This window comes from Prenolepis imparis, unplaced genomic scaffold, assembly GCF_030444845.1.
Source record: "Prenolepis imparis isolate NDT839.2.m4 unplaced genomic scaffold, iyPreImpa1.0 SCAF_15, whole genome shotgun sequence".
NCBI lineage: Eukaryota > Metazoa > Arthropoda > Insecta > Hymenoptera > Formicidae > Prenolepis > Prenolepis imparis.
The window spans coordinates 5,199,637-5,222,748 of NW_028141173.1; the positions used below are offsets into that span (position 1 = coordinate 5,199,637).

A 23,112-nucleotide genomic window follows, 5' to 3' on the forward strand; every position below is an offset into this window, starting at 1 on the left:
ACGGCTGCCGCTGATAAACATGTTACGTCCGCGCGAGAGGAGATCGTTGAGATCGTACGACGCGCGTCAATCCAAGCCCCGAGCTGTCATCGTCGCTGCCAAATAAGTCCGCGCGCGCGGCGCGAAGATGGCCTCGTCCACGAGGAGGTCCTGGAAGCTCCGTAAGAACGTCGTCCACGGGGAGACCGAAACCTGACGTCCTTGTCCTCGAAAGTCCTCCTACGCGCTGCGGGAAACTCGGCCTCTCCGCGGATAAACGGTGCCTCTCGTGTTTATACAAGCCTCCGAGCTGACCTCCTCGCGGTTTCTTTCCAATTATGGTTATAACTGGCTCGTCGAGAATCTGTCCCGCAGAACGGGAAGGTCGTTTCTTCGCGAGGCAGGAGTTGAGATGCTAAATTATAGCGCTCTTTCATTCCCTGCGGACAAAGATTTGTGTTTTTACAAATGACAATAATTTTTATTTAGCGAGGAAATTTGTCGATTCCGCTTTTTTGTTCAAATTATGTAGAGAATATTGAACTAAAAATTGACTGTGATTAAGATTTTTAATTTTTTAATTATGTATTCAAGTAAATAGTCATTATTTATGTGATTTGTTTCAATTGACATTTTCTAATTATCATAATTTGCTTGTCAATTTATTATACTGCAAGTGTGAGAAATTATTTTTCAAAAGAACAAGATAAAGAAGTGTTGATATTGAATTAGCATGGACAGAGAAGTTTTATAAAATTGATTTGATAAATAAGTAATTATACATCTAAAATAAATAGGCTACACCTCTTTTTTTCTTTAGCTAATAATAAAAAGAAAAAATTATATAATATTATTTGCATATAAGTTTATACTTAGACACGAAAATAGAACTGTATCTTTTATTTTTATCATATTTCTATTGTGCTAACACCAATGAATTAGCATATATATATTATCGATCTGAAATGTATGTTCTTCTTTTTCTTGCACAGAGGAATTTGTCGCCCATACGCCAAATGTCAATTGTCTGGCGTTAGGCCACAAATCTGGTCGTGTCTTGGTAACTGGCGGTGATGACAAGAAGGTAAACCTATGGGCCGTTGGAAAGCAAAACTGTATTATGGTAATTATTGCATAATCATTTTGTTATCATCACCAAATTCATTGAAATAGCTTGCTGCTGCATTTTAATGTGAATACATAAAACATATAGCGATATCAATAATGTAATTTTTATTTCTTTTTTTTCCAGAGCCTGAGTGGCCATACTACTCCTATAGAATGCGTACGCTTTGGCCAAACGGAAGATCTTGTATGTGCTGGCTCACAGACAGGTGCGTTGAAGATTTGGGACCTGGAACATGCCAAATTAGCACGCACACTAACAGGACACAAATCTGGAATACGGTGCATGGACTTCCATCCTTACGGGGAACTGCTCGCTTCCGGGAGTTTGGACACGGCGATTAAATTATGGGATATTCGCAGAAAAGGTTGCATCTTTACATACAAGGGCCACAATAGGACTGTGAATAGTTTAAAGTTCAGTCCTGACGGACAATGGATCGCCAGTGCTGGGGAAGAAGGAATGGTTAAGGTAAATTAAATTCTGTTCTCTAGATATACATATGCATGTATATATATAACCACTCAGGCTCTAACAAAAAAGAAATAAATTATATGTATACATACGAAAAAGTTGACACACTTACATCTGTGTTTTTTTTATTAGCTGTGGGACCTAAAGGCCGGTAGACAACTAAGGGAATTTTCAGAACACAGAGGTCCGGCCACAACTGTCGAGTTTCATCCACATGAATTCCTATTAGCCAGCGGCAGCGCCGACAGAACGGTTCACTTTTGGGATTTGGAGTCATTTCAGCTCGTATCTTCCACGGAACAGAATTCTTCGGCCATACGGTGAGCCAGGACGACGATATTCCTACAACATAACGATTTGATCGTCACGCTAATTTTTTTTTTATCGTAATATTTTAGGTGCCTATACTTTAGTCAAGGCGGGGAATGTCTGTTCGTTGGTAGTCATGACGTTTTAAAGGTTTACGGCTGGGAACCAGGTAGGACATTGGACACGATACCCACTGGCTGGGGAAAAATCCAGGACATAGCCATCGCTCAAAATCAACTGGTACGACAAATTACATCAAACTATCGTTGTACGTGCAGAGAAAGAGTATCATCATTTTTATCGAGATATAAAATTATTTCAGATCGGCGCGAGTTTCCACACCGCGAATGTCACCTTGTACGTGTGCGACTTGAAGAAAATCGCACCACTGGGAGGAATATCTGCTGTCAATTCGCCGTTTAGTCACGGAAATTCCCTGAGAAAGAGCTTCTCCAGGGAACGACCGATCGGATTGAAGAAGCACACGTAGGTTTTGTAAAATTCGATTTTTAACATTATATACGGTATAATTGAGTTCGCTGCAATATACGTTTTTATTCGCTTACAGACTAGATATACGACCGATAGAAGAGGCGGACAAATCCGGTACAGATCCGGAGGATGAGGCCACTTACGCGGATATACCCAACGTAACCGACTACAGGGACGTTTTCCAACCGAGCAGGGCGTGTAAGTGTCTCGCTACATCCGTCTTGTAATGTCTCATTGTTCGTCGAGTCTGTGACAAAAATATCCCTCTCCCATTCTAACGTCTAATTCAATCCTTCGCGCTTCACTAGCGAATAGACGACTAATAAACACACTAAATACACAGAGTGTCATACACACACACACAGACGTATCGAGTACGTCTAAATGTGTTGAATGCCGTGTTGCATAGTTTGTGAATGAGCATGCCACGCATGATATGTTTCAGTGTCTCGCACACCACCTCCCGAATCCTCCGAGGCTTTCCAGGAGCCTCTTGATATAGGTAAGTTGTGTGCAATAACCTTCGCACGGATTATTAACTAAACTATGATATAAATTCTGACGAAATAAGTAAGTTTCGCTGTAACAACACTTAAATACTTTTGCGAATATTCAAACGTTAACACGAAGAAATTTTCGGTTAAAAATTTGATGGGAAAACTATCTAGTTTTCTAAGATTTGTGTTTCAGATTTATTGTTTGGATAATTAGCAATATTGCGTTGCTTCCGAATGTTTTTAAAAAAAGTAAACTAGTATCGACATTGTTGATTTATTTTAGATCCAACGCAGCCGCAAATATTGCAAAATCTTTCTACCTCAATGTCGAACCTGAGCACGATGGAGCGCGAGGAAGTGCCGCCGGTGTCGTTGCCGTCCTCGCCACCTCCTCCGGCGCCCACGTTGTCCCTGATGAAGCCGGTGCCTGTACCTGTACGCGTTCAGCCAATCAAGTCGTCGCCGCCAATTCAGAGGAATCCGATCACGTCGACGAGCCAGATCAGGGCGAATCTGCAGGCGAGCAATGGCCTTAACCAACGAGCCTCCAAGAACTTCGCGTCCATACCGCCGTTGAGGCAGAACATCACACCGCTTCCGGGCAAAAGGGTGATCACCAGCGATCAAGCGGTGTCGGCGCCACTTCAACCCTTAGGGCCGCAAAGGTCGAACTCGACCTTGACGCCGCGAGTCGCACCGATGGCCGCGGTGATTCCCGTGATGGACGACGGCAAGCTGAAGAATAGGGTACCTAGCCCGGATTCTCCGAAGCATTACCTGAAAAGGCAGAGCAGCAGGGATGGAGACCAGCAGGGATATGAAAGCGATTATCCTGTACAGTAAGTACCTCTTCGATAATGACACAGAAAATTATTTTAGAAATATATATGGAAATATATATTAATTTTCGCGTAGAAATTAGTGAAGATCTTTTAATACACTTTGGCCAGATGTATAAGAATGTTTCTTCAGATTCCAAAATCTTTAATATTACAGAATATAAAATTAATTAATTAATTAATTGTCATAGAGAAAAACATTTTGTAACGCTTACCCTCTGAATGATTTCTCTCGCAGAATTAATAGCATAAACATAAGGCACAGTCCATCCGATCCCGCGCTGAACAGGCCGAACACCGCGCAATCGAGGTCGACGTCGCTCAATCGAAACTTCGCTACCTCAACCGCGCTGTCGGCGCGCAACGTCTCCACGACAACGTCGTTGTTCACGAGGAAGCCACCTAACAAGGCGCAAATTCCGCCAAATCCTAAGGTCGACGTGCGCGTCTCGCAGATAAGAAACAACGTCGAAGATACAGAAAAGGAGGAACTAGTGCCGATGAGCGCCGACAAGCCTTACGGTTTGGATGTGGAAAATTTCCTACCGGTGAGTTCTCTTCTAATATATATATTTGAATCCTGCAAATATTAATATATAATTAAATATTAATATATAATAAAATATTAATATATAATATAAAATACATCAAATATTAATACAAATGTAAGAGAAAGATTCAATCTGAAAGAAACAAAATTCAATTTAAATTTAACAAATTTAATATAAATATATAGTAGAAAACCATTCAATTTTCCAAATTTTCTCATTTTCTAAATAATTAGTGATATTTATTTTAATTAATTAACTTGAGATTAATTAACTATATATATATTTTTAAATTTTATCTTTGTAAAAGTTATGTTGAGAGATAGTTTTAAATTCTTATGTGAAATATTTGTGTTTTACAGCACAGTTACACCGGTTCCACATCGTTAGATTATTCTCAGATGGGCGTATTGACGGAAATGTCGGAAGCCGAGGTATTGAACAGTATGATGCGCAGTCATGATTCGATGATGGCAGTACTTAAAAGTCGGCATCGCTCATTACAAATCATATATTCCCTTTGGCACAACAAAGATCTCAAGGTAGTCATTTATATCTGATTCTCGCGTCGAGAGAGATACAATTGCGTGAGAAAAATATAACGTGATGTGTTTGTTAATTTCAGGCCGCGGTGGAATCTGCAGTCGCGATGAACGACTTAGCAATCATCGTGGATCTCTTGGGTATTCTCACATTGAAACCGTACGTTGAACTTTATATCCATCCGTTTCAATTTAACGAGGCACTTCTTTTTCATTGTCACGCGTGTATCTTTTTGTTTACAGAGCGATGTGGAACTTGGATCTATGCAATTGCTTACTGGGTCCCATTAGCGATCTCCTTCAAAGTAAATACGAAATGTGAGTACATGCAATCATATAGTTTGCGTTTTTTCAAAGATCACGCTTGTATATATATGTATATATGTCAGATAATTCGCATTCGTATTTCATTGCCGCGCATCACGTGTATATTTAGAGATGACACGATGAATATTCATCGTTCTTCGCTTTGCACATCGCATTATCGTCTAAGATTACTTCATCTTCAAATGCGCACACGCGCGGTATTGTACTGGAAAATCGAGACCCCCCCTTCTGAAAGGGGTTGCTACTACGCTCTCCTCTTCATCCCCGAATGTTCGAACGGAGTGTACCGGCCACGCGGTATGGGAATGGCTAATTTGCCAGAAGCGGGGGAAATCCGAGGCGAGCGTTAGGGCGAAATTAGCCGAGACAATGGGAGGATAGCGGCAGATGCAAATTCGGATCCTTCCTGTCGCGCGCCGAGTCGTATTGTTCGCGAGGCGAATTGAAATCTCAAGTGTCGCACGCTCGCATATGTCGGCGCGAAGCGATGACAGACATGGACAGCCGAGTGTCATCTTCAAACGGCTCGTCACGCGAATGTAAACCTGTCGAAAGCGCAAATGTATCCGTTGTGCCTGCACAGAGAGAATTTTCTCTTAGAATTTACCCTGAAAATCATGGTAATCCATGGTATGGAAAGAATTTTATGAAAATTTATCTGATTAATATTTATCACAATAAATATAATAATATCTACATGTTTTATATTTTATTGTAATAGATATTATTATTTTGATAGAGAAATTCTCATAAAATTCTTTTCATACTATATTGTCTCACGATTACCATGATTTTCAGGATTTTGGAAAATAAAAGTTTCAAAAGATTCTCGCGCGTTTAAAAATTCTATAAATAATAAAAATTTAGAAAATTTCTAAAATTCAAAACATTCTTTTGCAAATTTTTGGAAATTACTATAAATATGTCAATTGCACTAATTTCCTGCTATATATATTGAGCAATTTTTAAAAATAGATGTTTTCCATTCTAAATAAAGTATTAAATTGCCGTTATCCTATAATTGTGCGCAACTTCCTGGGCGTTCAGCTATAAATCCGAGAGAGGAGGAGGGAGCTTGTCTTTTATGTTCGTTTGACGTATGAAAGTGGACGATTAACCGACTGCCCTCAGTTCCAAGCTGTTGCTCTGTCGTGACGCGAGGAACGACTGTTTCCTTCTATGTTTTATTGTAGACTATCATTACTCACCCCCGGTCTATATTCTTCGTCCACGTGTTGCCTCGCAAGAGTCGTCACGCTATGCTCGCTTTAATTATCAAAATATAGTTCAATAACAATCTGTGAGCATTCGTGTAAATTTTAAAAATCGTATATAATTATAAATTAATTTTTCCTTTCATTTTCATCAAAATATTATATATAGATGATTATAAAAAAATATTAAATTACTACATAAAAATAAGATTATTTGGTTAAAATATAATTATTTAAATTTTATCAACTTTATTTTAATCACGCATATATAATATTGAAGACTATTGTGCAATTTATTTATATATTGCAACATATTTTAAAATTGAATTCTTTTGTTATATTGTATAATTAACTTACAGTAATATTTATCGTAAGCTTAATTTTTATGTAAATCAAAATTTGAGTATTACTGTCCTGTTCTAATCAGTATATTTTCTATATTTTTTTCAATCTCCATTCGATGAGATCGAGAACACTTTGATATTAATTTAACGATTAATTAATCGCGCAGCAGGTCGGTCGTACAACTTCCGACGAGCTCGTGAGGGTTGCCCTCCCAAAATTAGGCTTCGATCAAGTACCACGGCTACCTAATGACTTAACGAGCTTCCCGTTTCTTCTCTTTCTTTCTTCCCGGGGCCTTTTTTTTCTCTCCCGTCGAGTATTTATTACCTCGCACGTGTAGTAGCGAAGTCTATAATACACGTATACATTTACAGACTGGTCCAGCTGGAATGTAAAGGATCATTTTCCTTCGTTTATCTTTAACGACGCTACATATATGTCCTTGCCCGTTTTTCCATAATCTTAATTAATTTAATTTAATTAATTAATTTTTTGGGGAATTTAAAATTATATCTTTAAATGGCGCAGTTTCTCTTAATTCTCTCTATAATTTCTATTAATACCTCTCTCTCGACGAATTATTAAATAATTTTAAAAAATAAAAAATCTCTTACAGAATAAAATTTGGTAGTAAAAAGATATGATAGTATAGAAAATATCGCTTTAATTGGACGTTTTTACGCCGGATTGGCCTGGTATAATTTCAGTGAACCGGTTAATAAGCAGTTACATATTTAGCATCCGACACGTATATATTTAATAATGTGAAAAGTGAATTTAAACTAATTACTTATCGCTAAGCAGCTGTCGTTCGCAGTCACTCTGTAATAGCTATACGACGTCAAGCCGTTTGTTTGTGCCTGCCATTCCACTCGAAAATGTGTATAACTTTCTATAAGCTGTTCTTAACTCCATGATCCACCTAAAACAAAATAGAAATAATTAGTTAATAAAATAATTTTGCTATTAAGAATCTTATTATTAATCTCTAAAGAGAGCCTTGGAGAGAATATTTCGTCGTTTTAATTATTCTGACATTTAACATTGAACATGAAAATAATTATTTTGCTAATTAATTTTCCGTTTAATTTTCATCTAGAAATGATTGACATCAAATTTGCATCTCTTCAGTTTATCTTCGAGATAAATTCGAGAACACTCAGCGTGTTTGCGTATCAGATTTGCGTTTTTTGCCAAGTAGTACCTATTGTACTTTGATTTCGCAATCGTCAACGGGAGCAAAATCGAGACGACGGGCAAATATACACATCTCGGACGGCGGTATTATATAGTGGCAGTTTGCATATAGCTCGCTCGTCGCTTTCACGCCTCGTTCGTCACGGCCTTTCGTCCTGGACCTGGTGCCTCGTGAGAAAAAAAAAGAGATCGTCCAGAATGTCCAGACGCGTGTCAGGAGGAAGGGTTCGCGCCCCGCCCGATCGTTTTCCAATTTCGCGAACGCTTCTCGTTTCCCCTCTCTATTCCCCTTTTACCTATTTATCTCTATATATTTTTTTTTTCACTGTAAAATGTTCACAACTATCTGATCGAGAGATAAAATAGAAAAATGAATTTATTACAGTTAATAATTTATCATGGTAATTAATATATTAATATGATATTATGTAGAATAAAATATATATAATAAATATTGATATTGTATATAATAATCAAATATTAGATAATAATAGAATAATTATAAACTGTGGTAAAGCTATTATAATTTAATCAAGAGTTACGAGAGACATAAATATTTCTGTACAGCTTAAAACTTATTATTATTCTAATTCAAACAAAAAAATTATTACATTAAAATTATATTAAATATATATTAATTAAAAAATATATTAAAGTGTATTAAATTGCAATTGTCCTCTTTTATTATTTTATTTTTCAATAGTGCGTTTAAATTATTACTTGTAGATTATTTTAGTTAAAATTTTCCCGAGAGAAAGAGGAGACTTTCCTCTAGTCACACACATACGTGTCGATCGTATCAATTTTCCCCATTTTTGTTACAAGCCGCGTAAAAATCGGCCGGTGCGTTTTACACCAGAGGGATAGTAGGTAACACGTCGATCGACGTTGCATTCATGAGCGCGTTCGCGATTCGTCTCGCCGGGATTCGAACGGGAGCACGAACCCTTTCTCGCCCGTCCGTCCGAAAGCGAGAGCGTGCTGAATCGCATGCCTTTCGTTATTTATTGGCGTCGAAGGTTAGCGCGCCTATAATAATAACGCCCGTTTTATCAAGCCGACGAGGCGTGACCGGACCGGTGGGTGTTGCGAGACTTCTATTCCGTGACTACTCCTATCATCATTCCACGAGAGACTGTTCCCATCCTATCCCCTTCGAACGTCCTGTTTCTGGATAAATGAGCAGTCGTATAAAATCAAATAATAAATCGAAAAGGCTCCGATGTATCCGATAAATACTCTATACTTATTTTCATCAAGAGGAATTTAAAAATAATTTTGTTGCACCTAATATCTGTGCCTGGTTCTTACTAGCCCTTTTAATCTGATATAATCTGATATAATCTCGCTCTATCTCCAATCTATATTATTACTATTTATTATTATCTATATTATTACTATTTATTATTATTTATATTGTTACTATTTACTAATTTTTTTTCTAAATTTCGATCTGTTTCAGGTATATAACGGTAGCTTGTTCGGCATTGAGACTCATTCTTCGTAACTTCGCACCGGTGATAAAATCCAACGTGGAAGCGCCCCTTCACACGATCGGCGTCGACGTGTCGCGAGAGGAACGGTAAGTTCTCTTCGACGATGATCGCTCACTCGCCTGGACATTTTTTCATTTTCCGAGCCTTGCCTCATCGAAGAATCGTTTCCCTCTCTGATCCCCTAGGTACCACAAGTGCCTCTCTTGCTACGAGAAGCTCTCGGCGATACGGGCGATTCTGTTGAAGAAGCAATCGACGTCCGGCAAACTCGGCGCCTCGTTCCGCGAGCTGGCTGTGCTCATCAGGAATCTTGAGTGACCGAAGCTGCGTCGTCTGAGACCCTCGTGAATTCGACCGCCAATATCCTCGTCGGTTTCATCCTGATGACGAGGGCCAGGTCGTGGCTACCACGAAGCAGCAACAAAGCCTGTCGTCGCCTCGCATCGAGGAAGACGCATCTGTAAAAATTCATCCCTGCTGCTTGATCGATCGCCTCCTCCTCGTCATTATCATCCTCGCGGCTGCCCCGATTCTACAAGAAAGCGAACAAAATTGCGAGATTTATTCTTTACTCATTTACTAAACGGCCTGACGAGTCGCGAAGTTTGTCGTTATTGATGAAAAAAGAGAAAGAGGGAAAGTGTTGATGAAGGTAAGAAAAGAAAGAAATTTGTTTGAAGAAAAGCGAAGTTGAATGAAAGGTGGGTGAAAGCGAGGAAAGACACTATCACCAAATGTGTTTAATGCTATACTGAAGCATCAGGAAGCGATCTTATTGGTTTTATTAAATATATAAATTTTTCTGGATATTTTTTGAAAAATCTTCTATTTTATAACTAATTCAAATCAATTTAAATTAAATTATTGTTTTTAGATACTTTAATTCAATAAATACCTATTTATATGCTATTTTTAATACAATAAATAAAAGAATATAATGTATATCGGTTTAAAGCATAATTTAATTTTTACTCCCGACTGCTGCCAACCGCAGGTTGACGGAAACGAGGGAGTTACGTTTTTAATCAACTAATCAAAGAAAAAAATCAAACTTAATTTTTTGCATCGAAAATACTCTTTTCTCTCTATGTGTGTTTGTAGGTATCATTTATTAGAAATAAAACGATAGCAAGAAAATGGATCTTTTTAGATCCCGATGCGTTAGTATATCAATTTCGAAGTAGAGATCGATGATCGAGAACAATTTTGTCGTTTTGCTCGACGAAAAATAAATCTGCGCAGCACAAAATAAAGTTTCGCTGAAACAATTCGCGCGGATATATATTTTTTGCGTGGCCGATATATTTTGCGCCCCTCTTGCCACGAATCACACACGATCATCGAACATATATACGGTCGAAATCAGCCTTAATCGGGGAGGCGATAATACGCGACGACGATCACTTTGACGAGCGATTAACGAAGCGATGATTAACCTAAGTAGATAGGTAGCGTTGTAACATACCTTTCTTAGCGTACGAGAGAAATTGTATTTTTGCAAAAGGGTCCGTTCATTAATAAAACATTCTAATCGTAGGCGTATAAAATACCTTGACTCCTGCAGATAAATCGTAATCTAAATAAGAGAGCCTAAGTGTGAAGAACGAACTTGTACGCGTCTAAAGGGTCGAGGGGGGATCTAAAATTGGACGGGGAAAGCGTGTCGAACGATTCGCATTTTTATACTCGTTTAAATTATTTTTTTACAAAAGTATATCCGTGATTTGTGAACATTTTACACTAGCGTTGTTTGGTATATTTAATAGAATTAAACAGAAATTGTCGTCGATGACGACATATTATACATCGCCGTCACGCGCACTATGATTTTAAAAGGATATTAGGAAACATTTTTTATACTCGAAGTATTATTAATTATACTTATTCGCCGAATGAATGAATTAGTCATCGAGGTGAGGATATACGAAAGATTAAAGACATCCTAGTGAGAATACATTTTTTTGTGGCATTTCGTTTCGTCGTGTTTTGTCGCAAAATGAGTTAAAAGGTGATGAGAGAACGACAAGTTCTAAACTATTTAAATATCTTATTATTCTGTAAAACAACAATTTCTTATCACACTTTATAACTTTGTAGCGGAAATCAAATCGGTATTATATCAAACAGTATTTTTATACTAAGTATTTTTACGCTCAATTTATTTCTGCGCATTTAGCGCTAAATATTCTCGTTATTTCGAGACTTTATCATCTAAAATAACTGAAAAGATGCCATTTAAAGTTAAATTAGTGAACATTAAAAAATTGAGTGTCAATCACTACCTTTTATCTCACGACAAAATATCCTCATTTCTATATTAGGGTTTATATTTAACTGTTTTTGAAATTGCGTTCCAGTGATAATGTCGATTCGATAGGAAATGCATCATTATAAATGCAAGATTACGATTTGGATACACCGATAAACGGCACAAGTGCCAATAATGTTTAAAAACCACCGACGAAGAACATTCCAAGATATAATTCTGAAATATTTTCGAATTTCGATTTAATATCGTTTAAATATTATTTAACAGGTGTACGAGAATTTTTTGCCATATCGTGAAATCATACAGATCAATGAAGAAAATACATAATAAAAAATGAGAGAATAAACTAAACGAGACTTGGAGTATTCTTCATTTATCGCCTAATAGATATGATATTTTATTACTGAATTTTTATCCTAGAATATGTGTATTATTTAAATTAATGTGTATTAAATTATAACTAAGAGTTTATATTATGTCTTCTGCGATCGTTCGGCTTTCCCTTCCAATATATAACGGGGATTGTATAATAAAATTATATAATATAACGCAATCATCTGGTTGCTGCCACAAAGAAGGATTATTTATCATTATTACATATAGCGTGCAATAAACTTGTGATCGTATGATCATCCTCTATTCGTTCTCGAGAGAAAAGAGTGCATTGCACAAATAAAAAGGGCGTCTAAGAGAGATAGATAATACAATTTTTAACACATTGCCTCGAAGTATTATGCAATAAAGCGTACAAGTCTTTCGTTATAATTTTACATCAATGTTCTTTTTTTTTTTTTTATTCAGCGAGATGTTATCATATACCCTCACAATAATATTCTCCGTTCCGATCCTTCGCGTTAAAAGAGAAACTTTCATTATAAATTCATGAAAATAGAGACACTGTATACTAGAAAGAAACAGAACTGATTTTATTTAACTTTAGATTAAAGAAATAATTCTCTATGCGAAAAATACACGAAAAATAATCGACAGAATGTGGCAAAATTTTTATTTTTTTTATACGACGAAATGTAAATGTGTGATGAAATCAGTTTTCCATTTTTATATGTATGTGCAAATTATTATTATTATTATTATTATATAGATTTTTTCGATACGATTTTTTCGCGTTCTCCTCGGTCCAAGTTCTAAGTTATTTTACATATAGGCCTAAAGCGGCCTATATTCTTAGCAAAGATAAATTTTTGTGAATTACATTGCAGTTCGTCGAGTATTTTCGAAATGACGAAGAGATGCGTTCGCTCAAATTTCGCCTTCGAAATGGGAGAGGGAGAAAATTACGAGGATACTCGTCTGTTCCGTCCAATGTATTTTATAAGAGAGAAAGAGAGAGTGCGCGTGTGATTTTTGAATGCTCCTGTAATTTATCATCACTCCGATCGGTATACCTGATCTTAATTTAAGCTTACGCTCATACGTTGTGTGATATCGATTCTGATTCACGATGCGTAGCGAAGATCATTCGAGAATGTTGTAAACTTTGCTCCGAGTGCAAAAGTTTCAGCGTTATATTTATCGCTAATAAACTCGAACGTGAGACATTTCGCGTTTCGAAAGTATTTTACACATTATTTTATATACATGTTACTTTTATCGATTGATAAATTTTATTATTGTTTTATTTCACACACATCTTAGCCCTTACTGCGGTTATTCTTGTTTTATTTTAACATTTTGACTTTTATGTTGTATCGATTACATGTTATTTCAACAGAAGTATTATAATAATAAACTCGTGCGATTTTATTTATCTGTGTCGTTTCTATATTTCCTGTAATTTTAAATCGACAAATATTGCTATATTATTTAATTTGGAATATATTATAAAAAAATTATATAAAAATTCTATAGTAACTATATAATTAATTAGGTGAATTAATAGTATATGATATTCGCAAAGTATGAGCGTCATTAAAGAAATACAATGTTACAATATAAAGATATACCTCTGTCTACTTTAATAAGAGTCGGCACTAATTAGTAGTAGCCTAATTTTGGGAATCGATTTTAAGCGAGAGGTGAGCACTTTTGATATCGACATTGTAAATATATTCCATTCCCGAAAATTCTATTTTATATTTCATATATCTATCCGTATATCGCAATCTTATTGCGATACTCGCGTTATCTCTTAGGCAAAATGCCTAGGAACTTTCCCTCATATCGTGAACTAATTTAACGACTCTAATGTCTATATTCTAATTAGTATATTAATAGATAAACTTTTCCTCGAGGAGGATCGAAGGAGATAAAAATACAACTGTAAATATTCTGTAAATTGAAGGACGCAAAGAAAAGAGATTGAGGGAAAATATTTTCGAGATCTCTCGCTTTGCTTCACATTTGCTGTACATTTGCCATTATAATTTCATGGAGTAACAATTCGCTTCTATATTTACAACTGTTTAGAATATATGATGTAATGCACGATAAGAAAGATTCTGTTGTAATTACTTAATTAATCTGATCAATCTAGATTTCATGCAAAACATGATTCTTCAACAACTTCACACAACTGCCTTAATAATCCCGAGAACACAACTTTGTTTCATCCGTGCCGATCTGCATGTAATGTTTAATTAACTTTAGCCATTAAGCCCGTCGTTATCTTATGTGTTCGTAGTCGTTCGAATAGATTAATAATATAATATTCTTTGACAAAAAAAAACAATCCAACTATTTTATCCTCTCCCTTAATTAATTTCTAGAATTTTTTAACGAAAGAATATAACGTGTAGATAATCTTTGCGACTGCTTCGTCATGAAAAATTTGCAAGTTATCTATCGACCAAAATTTTTTTTCTGGATCGATCATTCAATAGTCTCATCCATCAACGCCAGTTTCATTTTTATCACATTCGCTTAGCCCGTAAAAAAAGGGTCGTCTATCGACTATCTGTATTTGCATCGGTGATCCGCACTGACGTTTAACATCTGATTCTTGTCAATCAATTCTTATTTTTTTTGCGTCACGCAAAAACGTACATAAAAGGTGCACAGAGAGAATTTTCTCTTAGAATTTACCCTAAAAATCATGGTAATCGTGGAATAATATGGTATGGAAAGAATTTCTTTGATTAATATTTATTACAATAAAAATAATATCTATTACAATAAAATATAAAATATGTTTGATTAATTTTACTATGCAGTTTATATTTTATTGCGATAGATATTATTTTTATTATGATAAATTATTAATCGAAGAAATTCTCATAAAATTTTTTTGATACCATATTCCACGATTACCATGATTTTCAGGGTAAATTCTAAGAGAAAATTCTCTCAGTATGTGAAATGTACTTGAAATAACTGTGTTCAAAGACAGATTCGTACATCTTTCTTAGAGATAACGTGGGAACAAGAGAGGATTTAGATCCTCGAGGATACCGTTACACGGGATCTCGACCGACACCGTGAAAAATAGCGCAAATATTCGCGTTCTAATCCGTGAAATATCGCGACCGTTTAAATCACGAGGCACGCGTGGCGGCTGTTTGCATCTGGATTATGTATTCATAGGATTATACGAGAGAGTCCCCATCCCTCTCTCTAGGGGTAGCCACGACCGACCGACAACCCTTCATCGAGATATCCGCGATATATCGAGGTCTCTGCTGATCCTTATTACGAGAATTGATTCATCAAATCGGGTCGCAGGACTTCAATGTATGCGTTGTAATTTCCAAAATATTATTATTATTAATGATTACAATATTATTAAGACTTTTACCGCGCGTTTAAAGTGTCATCGATGATTGAAGACACACCTATCATCAGGAAGCGACGACGAAGAAAGCTATTCCTGCTCATCATTTCTCGAAATTACTCATCAGCTGATCGTTCGCGCGGGAAATTACAGGGAAAAGGAACTCTTCGTGTACGTTTCACTCGTGTCAAGTGGATCGGCGACGTCCTCCCACGATCACGACGACGATCAGTGTTGTTGTGACGGTGATGAGTTTAAGTCTCCTTCTCTTGTCGTCACCTCGAGCGTCGAAAATGCTGTTTTCTCACAATACGCCGGCAACAATGAGCGAAGGACGAGGAGCGGACCTGCATAAGCGGATTATCCCGGACCGACGGAAAGCGATACCGATACACGCATCCACGTAAACAGCCAACCCACGTGTACAAAGACGACGCAGCTTCCGCAGAAGTCCGAGAGCATTGTCAGCCCGCTCTCGCGTTGAAAGCGGTCTTCTATACTGATCTTTTTTTTGTCGACGAGACAGAGAAAACGCGGCAGGTCCTCTCTCAGTCAGCTCTTCATCGCGTTGCATCCCGGTGCATCGCGTAATGGCTATCTAGTCGAGATCTTCTGCTTATTCTTCTCGAGAGAGAACCTGCCTCCTCCCCCTCGGAAGGAATGCAATGCATTTTGAAATTTAGGTATATAATTTCACACTTTCCTACAGGCGATGACAAAATGTCCTCCTCCTTTAGATGATTATTTCATCTCATTACAAGAGAGTAAATGAGATTTTGTTATATAAGTATTCTACACACTGAGAGAATTTTCTTTTAGAATTTACCCTGAAAATCATGGTAATCGTGGGACAATATGGTATGGAAAGAATTTTATGAGAATTTCTCTGATTAATATTTATCACAATAGACATAATAATATCTACACGTTAAAATATAAAATATATGTTTCATTAATTTTACTAAACTGTATAGTAAAATTAATCAAACATATTTTATATTTTACTGTAATAGATATTATTATTTTTATTGTGATAAATATTAATCAGAGAAATTCTCATAAAATTCTTTCCAATCAATCGTGGGACAATTATCATGATTTTCAGGGTAAATTCTAAGAGAAGATTCTCTCTGTGTAGAATGTATGGTCTACGGTAATGTGAGGATTCGAGAGATGTAAAGACCGGGGAGAAATGTTTTTTTAGAAGTTTTTTAAACTTTCTTATACAGTTCTTTAAGACTGTAAAATTCAATAAAAATCATAATTTTATTTTTATCGAGGCATATTTAATGCCGGAGCTATTCTACTGCTACTTTGTATCATATTGCTTGCATTCGAAACGAAATTAGAATTTATTGTTACTTATATATCATATGTGAAGAAATTGCTCTTATCAGAAAAGAACTTTGCCAAAACTAAATTGCATATAATTTTAAAATTGCGTAATTTTTAGGCTTCTACCTTTTCACGGTTTGATTCTACATATATAAATTTTAATTATATAGTTCAATATGAATGGTTATTATTAGCTCGCTTATTCATCCCACAAAAACTAAGGTTTGCAACAATTTACATAATTCTCAGACTGTTTTCACAGACTGTTTCCAGAGTCTCCATCGCCTTCAAAATTCCGATAGCCTGAAATCCTGTATCTTGCACGCGATGCGTCCGAAACACGCGACGTAAAACTACGTTTGGCCGTTTGTCATGTAAATAATAATCTGCAACGATAGACACCAGGAACGAAACAGGGCCCACACAAGCAGGAGGAGACGAAAGGGGAGAGGTCCTGGTTCCAGGACGTCGAAGTAAAAAGGCAGGAACGGGCGAAAATAGAGAGAACGCGAGTAACACAAAGGGCCTGGAGAGAAAGGGGAGGTGGGAGCCCGAAGGGTGGCACCATTGTGCCCTTCCTGCGTGTCTCTCCCGTCTACAATCTGGACCTGGACACACGCACGCATGGCATGCACGCACGCACGCACGCACGCACGCACGCACGCAAACGAAATCGCGCTGCAAAAATCATTGGCTCGTAAACGTAATCGGGCCAAGGGGTGAGTCGACTCACCCCTGCGATCGGATTGGCTAATTACGGGGGTAAGTGGAGGGGGACACGCGGGAATGACGTCACTGGGCGTGCTCGAGGCGCGATTGGCCGACGCCAAGGGTCGAAGGGTGGCAGCTACTCCCTCGTCTCTATTTTTGCGACACCCGATGTTCTCTATGTCTCTTTCCGCCGAGGGGTTTCTCTCGCGAAGGGATGCACGATGAGAAGAGATGTTCGGAGGGTTGGAGAAGTTTTTACGGGGCGGAAGGAGGAATGCGAACGAGGCGGAAGGGCGGAACTGCCCGCCTAGGGCACGGTTAATCGATAGGGTCTCGTTTCGAAGGGAGGGGTGGCTTTCTGTCGCGGGAAGGCGCAACCCTTATCCGGATTACGGATGCTTTTATATTTTTCCAAGTGAAAGAAAAAAGTAGTAGAGATCAATATGCTATAGATTGATCTAAACAGATTTTAGATTCGATTGGATTGGCTTTCATTAATCTGAGATTGTTTTGGAGATTCTTATTAATTAGAATATAAATCACTTTAGATAATCTGCACTGAGAGAATTTTCTCTTAGAATTTACCCTGAAAATCATGGTAATCATGGGACAATATGGTATGGAAAGAATTTTATGAGCATTTCTCTTATTACTGCTGACTAAACTATACATAAAATTAATGAAACATATTTTATATTTTATTGTAATAGATATTATTATTTTTATTGTGATAAATATTAATCAGAGAAATTCTTATAAAATTCTTTCCATGTACCATATTATCCCACGATTACCATGATTTTCAGAGTAAATTCAAAGAGAAAATTCTCTCTGTGTATAATTCGTGATACACAGAATTGGAGATGAAATTTAATTTATGATTTTAATTAAATAAAATATAATATATTATTAAATTATTGATTTCTGTCTCGAATTGTAAATCATCCGAAGTGAATACTGGAGCATAAAATCGAATTCTGTTTCAAATGTGATCTCTACATTAAACTGTAGCAAAGAAAGAGAGCACGTTCTAAAATTCCAGTCCAGTATCCTTCGGCGAGTATCGATCAGCTTGAGCTCGAAGGTCCCGAGAGGGTCCGTCAATCTCTCGCTCTCGTCAAGATACATGTGGAGGCTGGACCTAGCGAAAGTCGTCGAGGATAATTCAAGGAGGTCACGCACGCGCCAGATGGGCCGCGTGCACTCCTCGATCACTCTCGTACACGCGTGCACTTTTTCGAATATTTGCAGCTGGCAAGCGCGAGCGACGACGAGCACGTGGCTTCTTAGGCCGACTCCTGTCAAACTCCTTATTCGCCAGGACGTTGAAGACGGTAACTTCAACGGTAACGTTCAAAGAGGAAGACCGGCAACAAAGCAACAGTCTTGACGAATTAATTCGTAAACTTTTATTCTGATTGGAGAGTAATTAAATTAATTAATCTTCATACAGGATATTCCAAAAATAATTCAATTGTATATAATAATGACAGATTCTTAGGATATAATTACAGAAAGAAATACTTTTTTTTATTATATTATTATAATATTTAGTAAATGAATGAAATATTTTTTCACACAAACTGTCTTCGGTATAAGTGAATTAATTAGACATTGATTACGATTGGAGGGTAATTAAATTAATTGGTCTTCATATAGGATGTTCCAAAAAATCCGAATGACATATTCTTCGTATAATGTAATTGTTAGAAAGAGAAATAAATTATAATATTAATAATAAATGAATGAGACGGGTTAATTCGTAAACTTTTATTATGTGATTGAAGATTAATTAAATTAATTAAATTAATTAATCTTCATATAGAATATTCCAAAAAAAATTCAATTGTAATAACAGATTTTTAGGATAATATAATTATTACAGAAAGAAGATATTTCTTTTTAATTAGATTATATTATAATATTTAATAAATAAATGAAATATTTTTTCACACAAACTGTCTTTGATTTATCTACAATATAAATGAGTTAATTCGTAGACTTTGATTATATAATTGGAGGGTAATTAAATTAATTAGTCTTCATAAAGAATGTTTAAAAAAAAATCCGAGATTCTAATTTCAGATTCTTAGGATAATATAATTGTTAGAAAGAGAGAAATACTTTAAAATAAATTATTATAATAAATGAATGAGATTCTCTCACATTAATTGTTTTTGATTTATCGATGTAAGTGAAATGTTCGATGTATCTTATACCAGCGATAACGTCAATTCAGCGAAAATTCGCAACAATGCTAAGGATCGGTTAGGATTCCCGACTTTAACAAGTTCCTACTGTTATAACTAGAGCACCGTGGAAACGTTATACAAGGAATCGACGATGCGCGTGGTCAGCGAGTAACTCGACTGCTGAATATCGGATTGCGATATCGATATCGAATTATACGCCGTCTTGAATCGATAGGGGTAGAGAAAGAGGAAGAAAAGGAACGATATATAACCGGCTCGGGCAGGTCTTGCTAAGTCGATATCTATTAAATAGACACGTTATAAGGTCTGATTAAATTAATTACTGATATCAAATTGCAAGCTTCCTTAATACTTTCTTCTCTTGTAAAATGCTTCTCTTGACATAAGTATTAATATGTTACAGATGAATTAAAACAATTAATTAATAATTTCTCCCTATCGGATTATCACTTATCACAAGGGAAAGTCTGGAGACTTTTAAGCAAGAATTGATACAATTTCATGTAATTTTATCGCGAAAAAATATCAAAATTGCAACGACCTCGCGGATGACAATCTTTCTCAGGAATTATCGATTAAAACACGACAAAAACGAAAACGTCCACCAAGATTAGAGTCTCTTTCTTCCTCCTCGCTCGCTCGCCGGAAAATTCTCGTCTTCACGCAGATCGTGCGAAATCGGCCGTGCTGGGAACGCGAATTTCGCGACGGCAGGAAGCGCTGGCAAAAAAAGAGAGACGGGAGAGAGAGGAAAAAAAAAGATCCAGAAACTACGCCGCGGCCGGTCTCGATTACACGGTTACTTTGGCTTCGTCAATGGAGAGAACGCTGAAGAGAAGACGTGGCCGGTGTCTTTCCTCCTCTCTCTTTCTCGATCCGCGAGCGAAACCGCACAAAGGGAACATCGCCGATCGCGCCTCAACGGCTTCCTCACCACGTTCCTTCTCACTCCCTCGGCTTCCTCTCTCTCTCATCAGCTTCCCTCTTTTTACCTCCGTGTCTCTCCCTCCTGCCGTCTTCTGTTCTCTGAATTTACTCGACCAGATCGACTCCAGATCGGTCCAGATCGACTCGAGATTTAAGAAGAGTCCGTGAATCGCATTCGAGGATGTCTCAGGAATTTTTCTTCGATAGTTCGTTAATTTCGCGAGCTCTTATCCTCTGCGACTCTATTCTAACTTCTATTCCATTTTAATGAATTTCTATTTTAATGACTTGTCATTAAATCTACACTTCTCGCGCTTAATTGACTATAGTTATATTTTCCCTGGATTCTAGTACTACAGCTTCTGTGTCCATGATGTTAATTACAGTCATAATTTCTACTTCCAATATCATTTGCTTAGACAAGAATTACGAGACAAGAAGAACGAGTCCTAAATGCTTTTACATTTCATTATTTAGAAGTGCTAATCAGTATAAGAAAAAGGAAGAGAGAGATGATTTGATTGTAAATTAAGCGCGCAATGAGATATATTTTTTAAATAATTCTCATGGCACTTGATATTTGATATATTCAAGTGAATATACTTTGATCGCCGACAAATTGAGATGCAAAGGACGCGTTTACGCACTCGAAAAGTCGCGAGGCCGACGCGTCAAAATAAACATCTGCGCCCTCGATCTCTCTCTCTCGAGAAGCTCTCCAGGACCTTTCGAGGACCTTCTCCACGTAGAGGTCTTCGAGGGTCAACTTGTACAAATACGTCGGCACGCGAGACGGCTTTCTATTTCCGGCTGCGACACACGCTCGAAAAGACGCACGGATGATCGATCGATCTATCGATCCTCGGTGATCCTTCCGGCTGTTTACACACGGAAATGTATGTGACGGAGATTTAAAGAAAAAAAAAACGCTTGTCAACGCAAAGCGTTGAAGAGTCAGCGAAACAATGTACTTTGAACTTAAGGGAATCTGATATTATATATTATATATATTTAAAATAGTATATATATATATATATAATAATATAATATAAAATATAATATAAAATAATATATATAATAATATAATATAAAATATAATATAAATTATATATACATATATAAGGACCGCGAGAGAGACTTTCGCAAAGTCGACTGACAATTCAGAGATTCATGATCAAGACTGACAGTTGAAACAACACGTGCTACCATAAGGGCATGATTAGGACGCGCCCGGGTTAATTTCCTAATTCGCATTTTAATCAACGTCGGCTTTGTCGCCCGCTATTGTCTTTGTCGTACTTTTGTGTCGCGCGAATGGTGTGGCCTCTTTTGTGTCTCGTAATCAGCCCTTACGCGTCCTTCAATTACGCCCGCATTAAAACGTCCAAATGGCAGCGCCTTTCGCGTCACCTTTCTTATAAAGTAGAAGTAGAGGATAAAAATGAAAACCGGCGTATAAAACGAGACAAAATAAAATTATTATATAATTGAGAATAAATAAATATTTATCCTTCGTGTGTTAGATATAATAATATAAAAATGAATTCAAATAATTCGTAAAGAAATAAATGTTTACTTGCGTATATTATACTAATATCAGACTTAATTAGTCTAAATTAAGTCCAAATTGAAATTTTTGAATAAATATTTATATATAAGAAATATAAAGTTAAGTTTGTTTAAATAAATCTAAATCAATTTGTTTGTTAAGCTAAATTGAATTTATATCATAATCTCTGAATTAATCTCTAAATTAGAGACTCGCAGATAAAAATTGTATGCCTAGTCTAAATTTAATTTTCTCGGATTTTCTGTCAGATTAATTTCCTTCATTTCTATTTGAAAATAATAAGTGGCTCAAACTGTTGCATCGAACCCTTCATTTGACGATGCGAGGCTCAAAGGAGGTAACGGAAAGAATTCACGTGGGCGATCGTACACCGGGTGTGCTTTACGAGCTCAACCATCGCGTCGCATCGTCTCGCTTCGATCTTTCCCTTCGCTTCTCTCCCCTTCCGCCCTATATACAAAACGTTAATATCCTGCGACGAGGAGTTAATGGACAGGCGCGCGTTACCTCGTACAGGCCGGAGGATAGTCGACGATAATATATAGTCGTTGTATAACGAGGTTACGAGCTACAACCCCCGCTGCACAACCCCTTTCGCCTCTTAGAGAGCGCCAGCGCGAAACGTGACGAGGACAAATTGCGGACGCATCCCTTTCGCTCTGACTCCCTCGCCCTCGCTCCGGTTCTTTTTACGATGACGCGTGATGGATGGTCTCACCAGGTGATGCACTCTCTCTCGTCGCGTTAAGCGCCACCCCCGTGTATCTAGGAATGCCCTAGTGTATGTTGCCCTCTCTTTTACTTTCTAAATTATCTACATAATGTAGAATAGTATTTTAAGGATTGAAAACATTTTTCACGACATAATAAAAAAAAATCGTCGATTATATCTCATGAATATCTGCTGAATAAACGTTTTACTTTCGATGACCTAATAGCGGATACGAGATTGTTAAAATATTTTTTGGTTCTATT

At 36.9% G+C, this 23,112-nt stretch overlaps 1 protein-coding gene across 3 annotated transcripts; it reads left to right on the forward strand.

Moving 5' to 3' along the window:
* The first annotated feature begins 20 nt into the window (after nt 1-20).
* On the forward strand, nt 21-9,709 carry Kat80 (katanin p80). Of its 3 annotated transcripts, none has more exons than XM_083055175.1 (15): nt 21-161; nt 972-1,102; nt 1,232-1,576; nt 1,712-1,899; nt 1,978-2,128; nt 2,211-2,374; nt 2,457-2,578; nt 2,826-2,882; nt 3,161-3,716; nt 3,955-4,264; nt 4,627-4,806; nt 4,890-4,966; nt 5,050-5,124; nt 9,352-9,471; nt 9,571-9,709. In XM_083055175.1, the coding sequence occupies exons 1-15, from the start codon at nt 128-130 to the stop codon at nt 9,701-9,703; spliced, it is 2,643 nt and encodes an 880-aa protein (XP_082911301.1). In that variant the 5' UTR covers nt 21-127; the 3' UTR covers nt 9,704-9,709. The 3 variants fall into 3 exon arrangements, with proteins under 3 accessions (XP_082911301.1, XP_082911302.1, XP_082911303.1); XM_083055177.1 differs by having other exon boundaries at nt 121-259; XM_083055176.1 differs by lacking the exon at nt 2,826-2,882.
* Nucleotides 9,710-23,112: the final 13,403 nt, after the last annotated feature.

Coding starts and splice junctions, on each gene's coding strand:
- Kat80 (XM_083055175.1), top strand. CDS start 128: ATGGCCTCGTCCACGAGGAGGTCCTGGAAGCTCC. Junction 1,103..1,231: donor GAAAGCAAAACTGTATTATG/GTAATTATTGCA, acceptor TTTTTTTTCCAG/AGCCTGAGTGGCCATACTAC. Junction 4,265..4,626: donor ATGTGGAAAATTTCCTACCG/GTGAGTTCTCTT, acceptor TGTGTTTTACAG/CACAGTTACACCGGTTCCAC.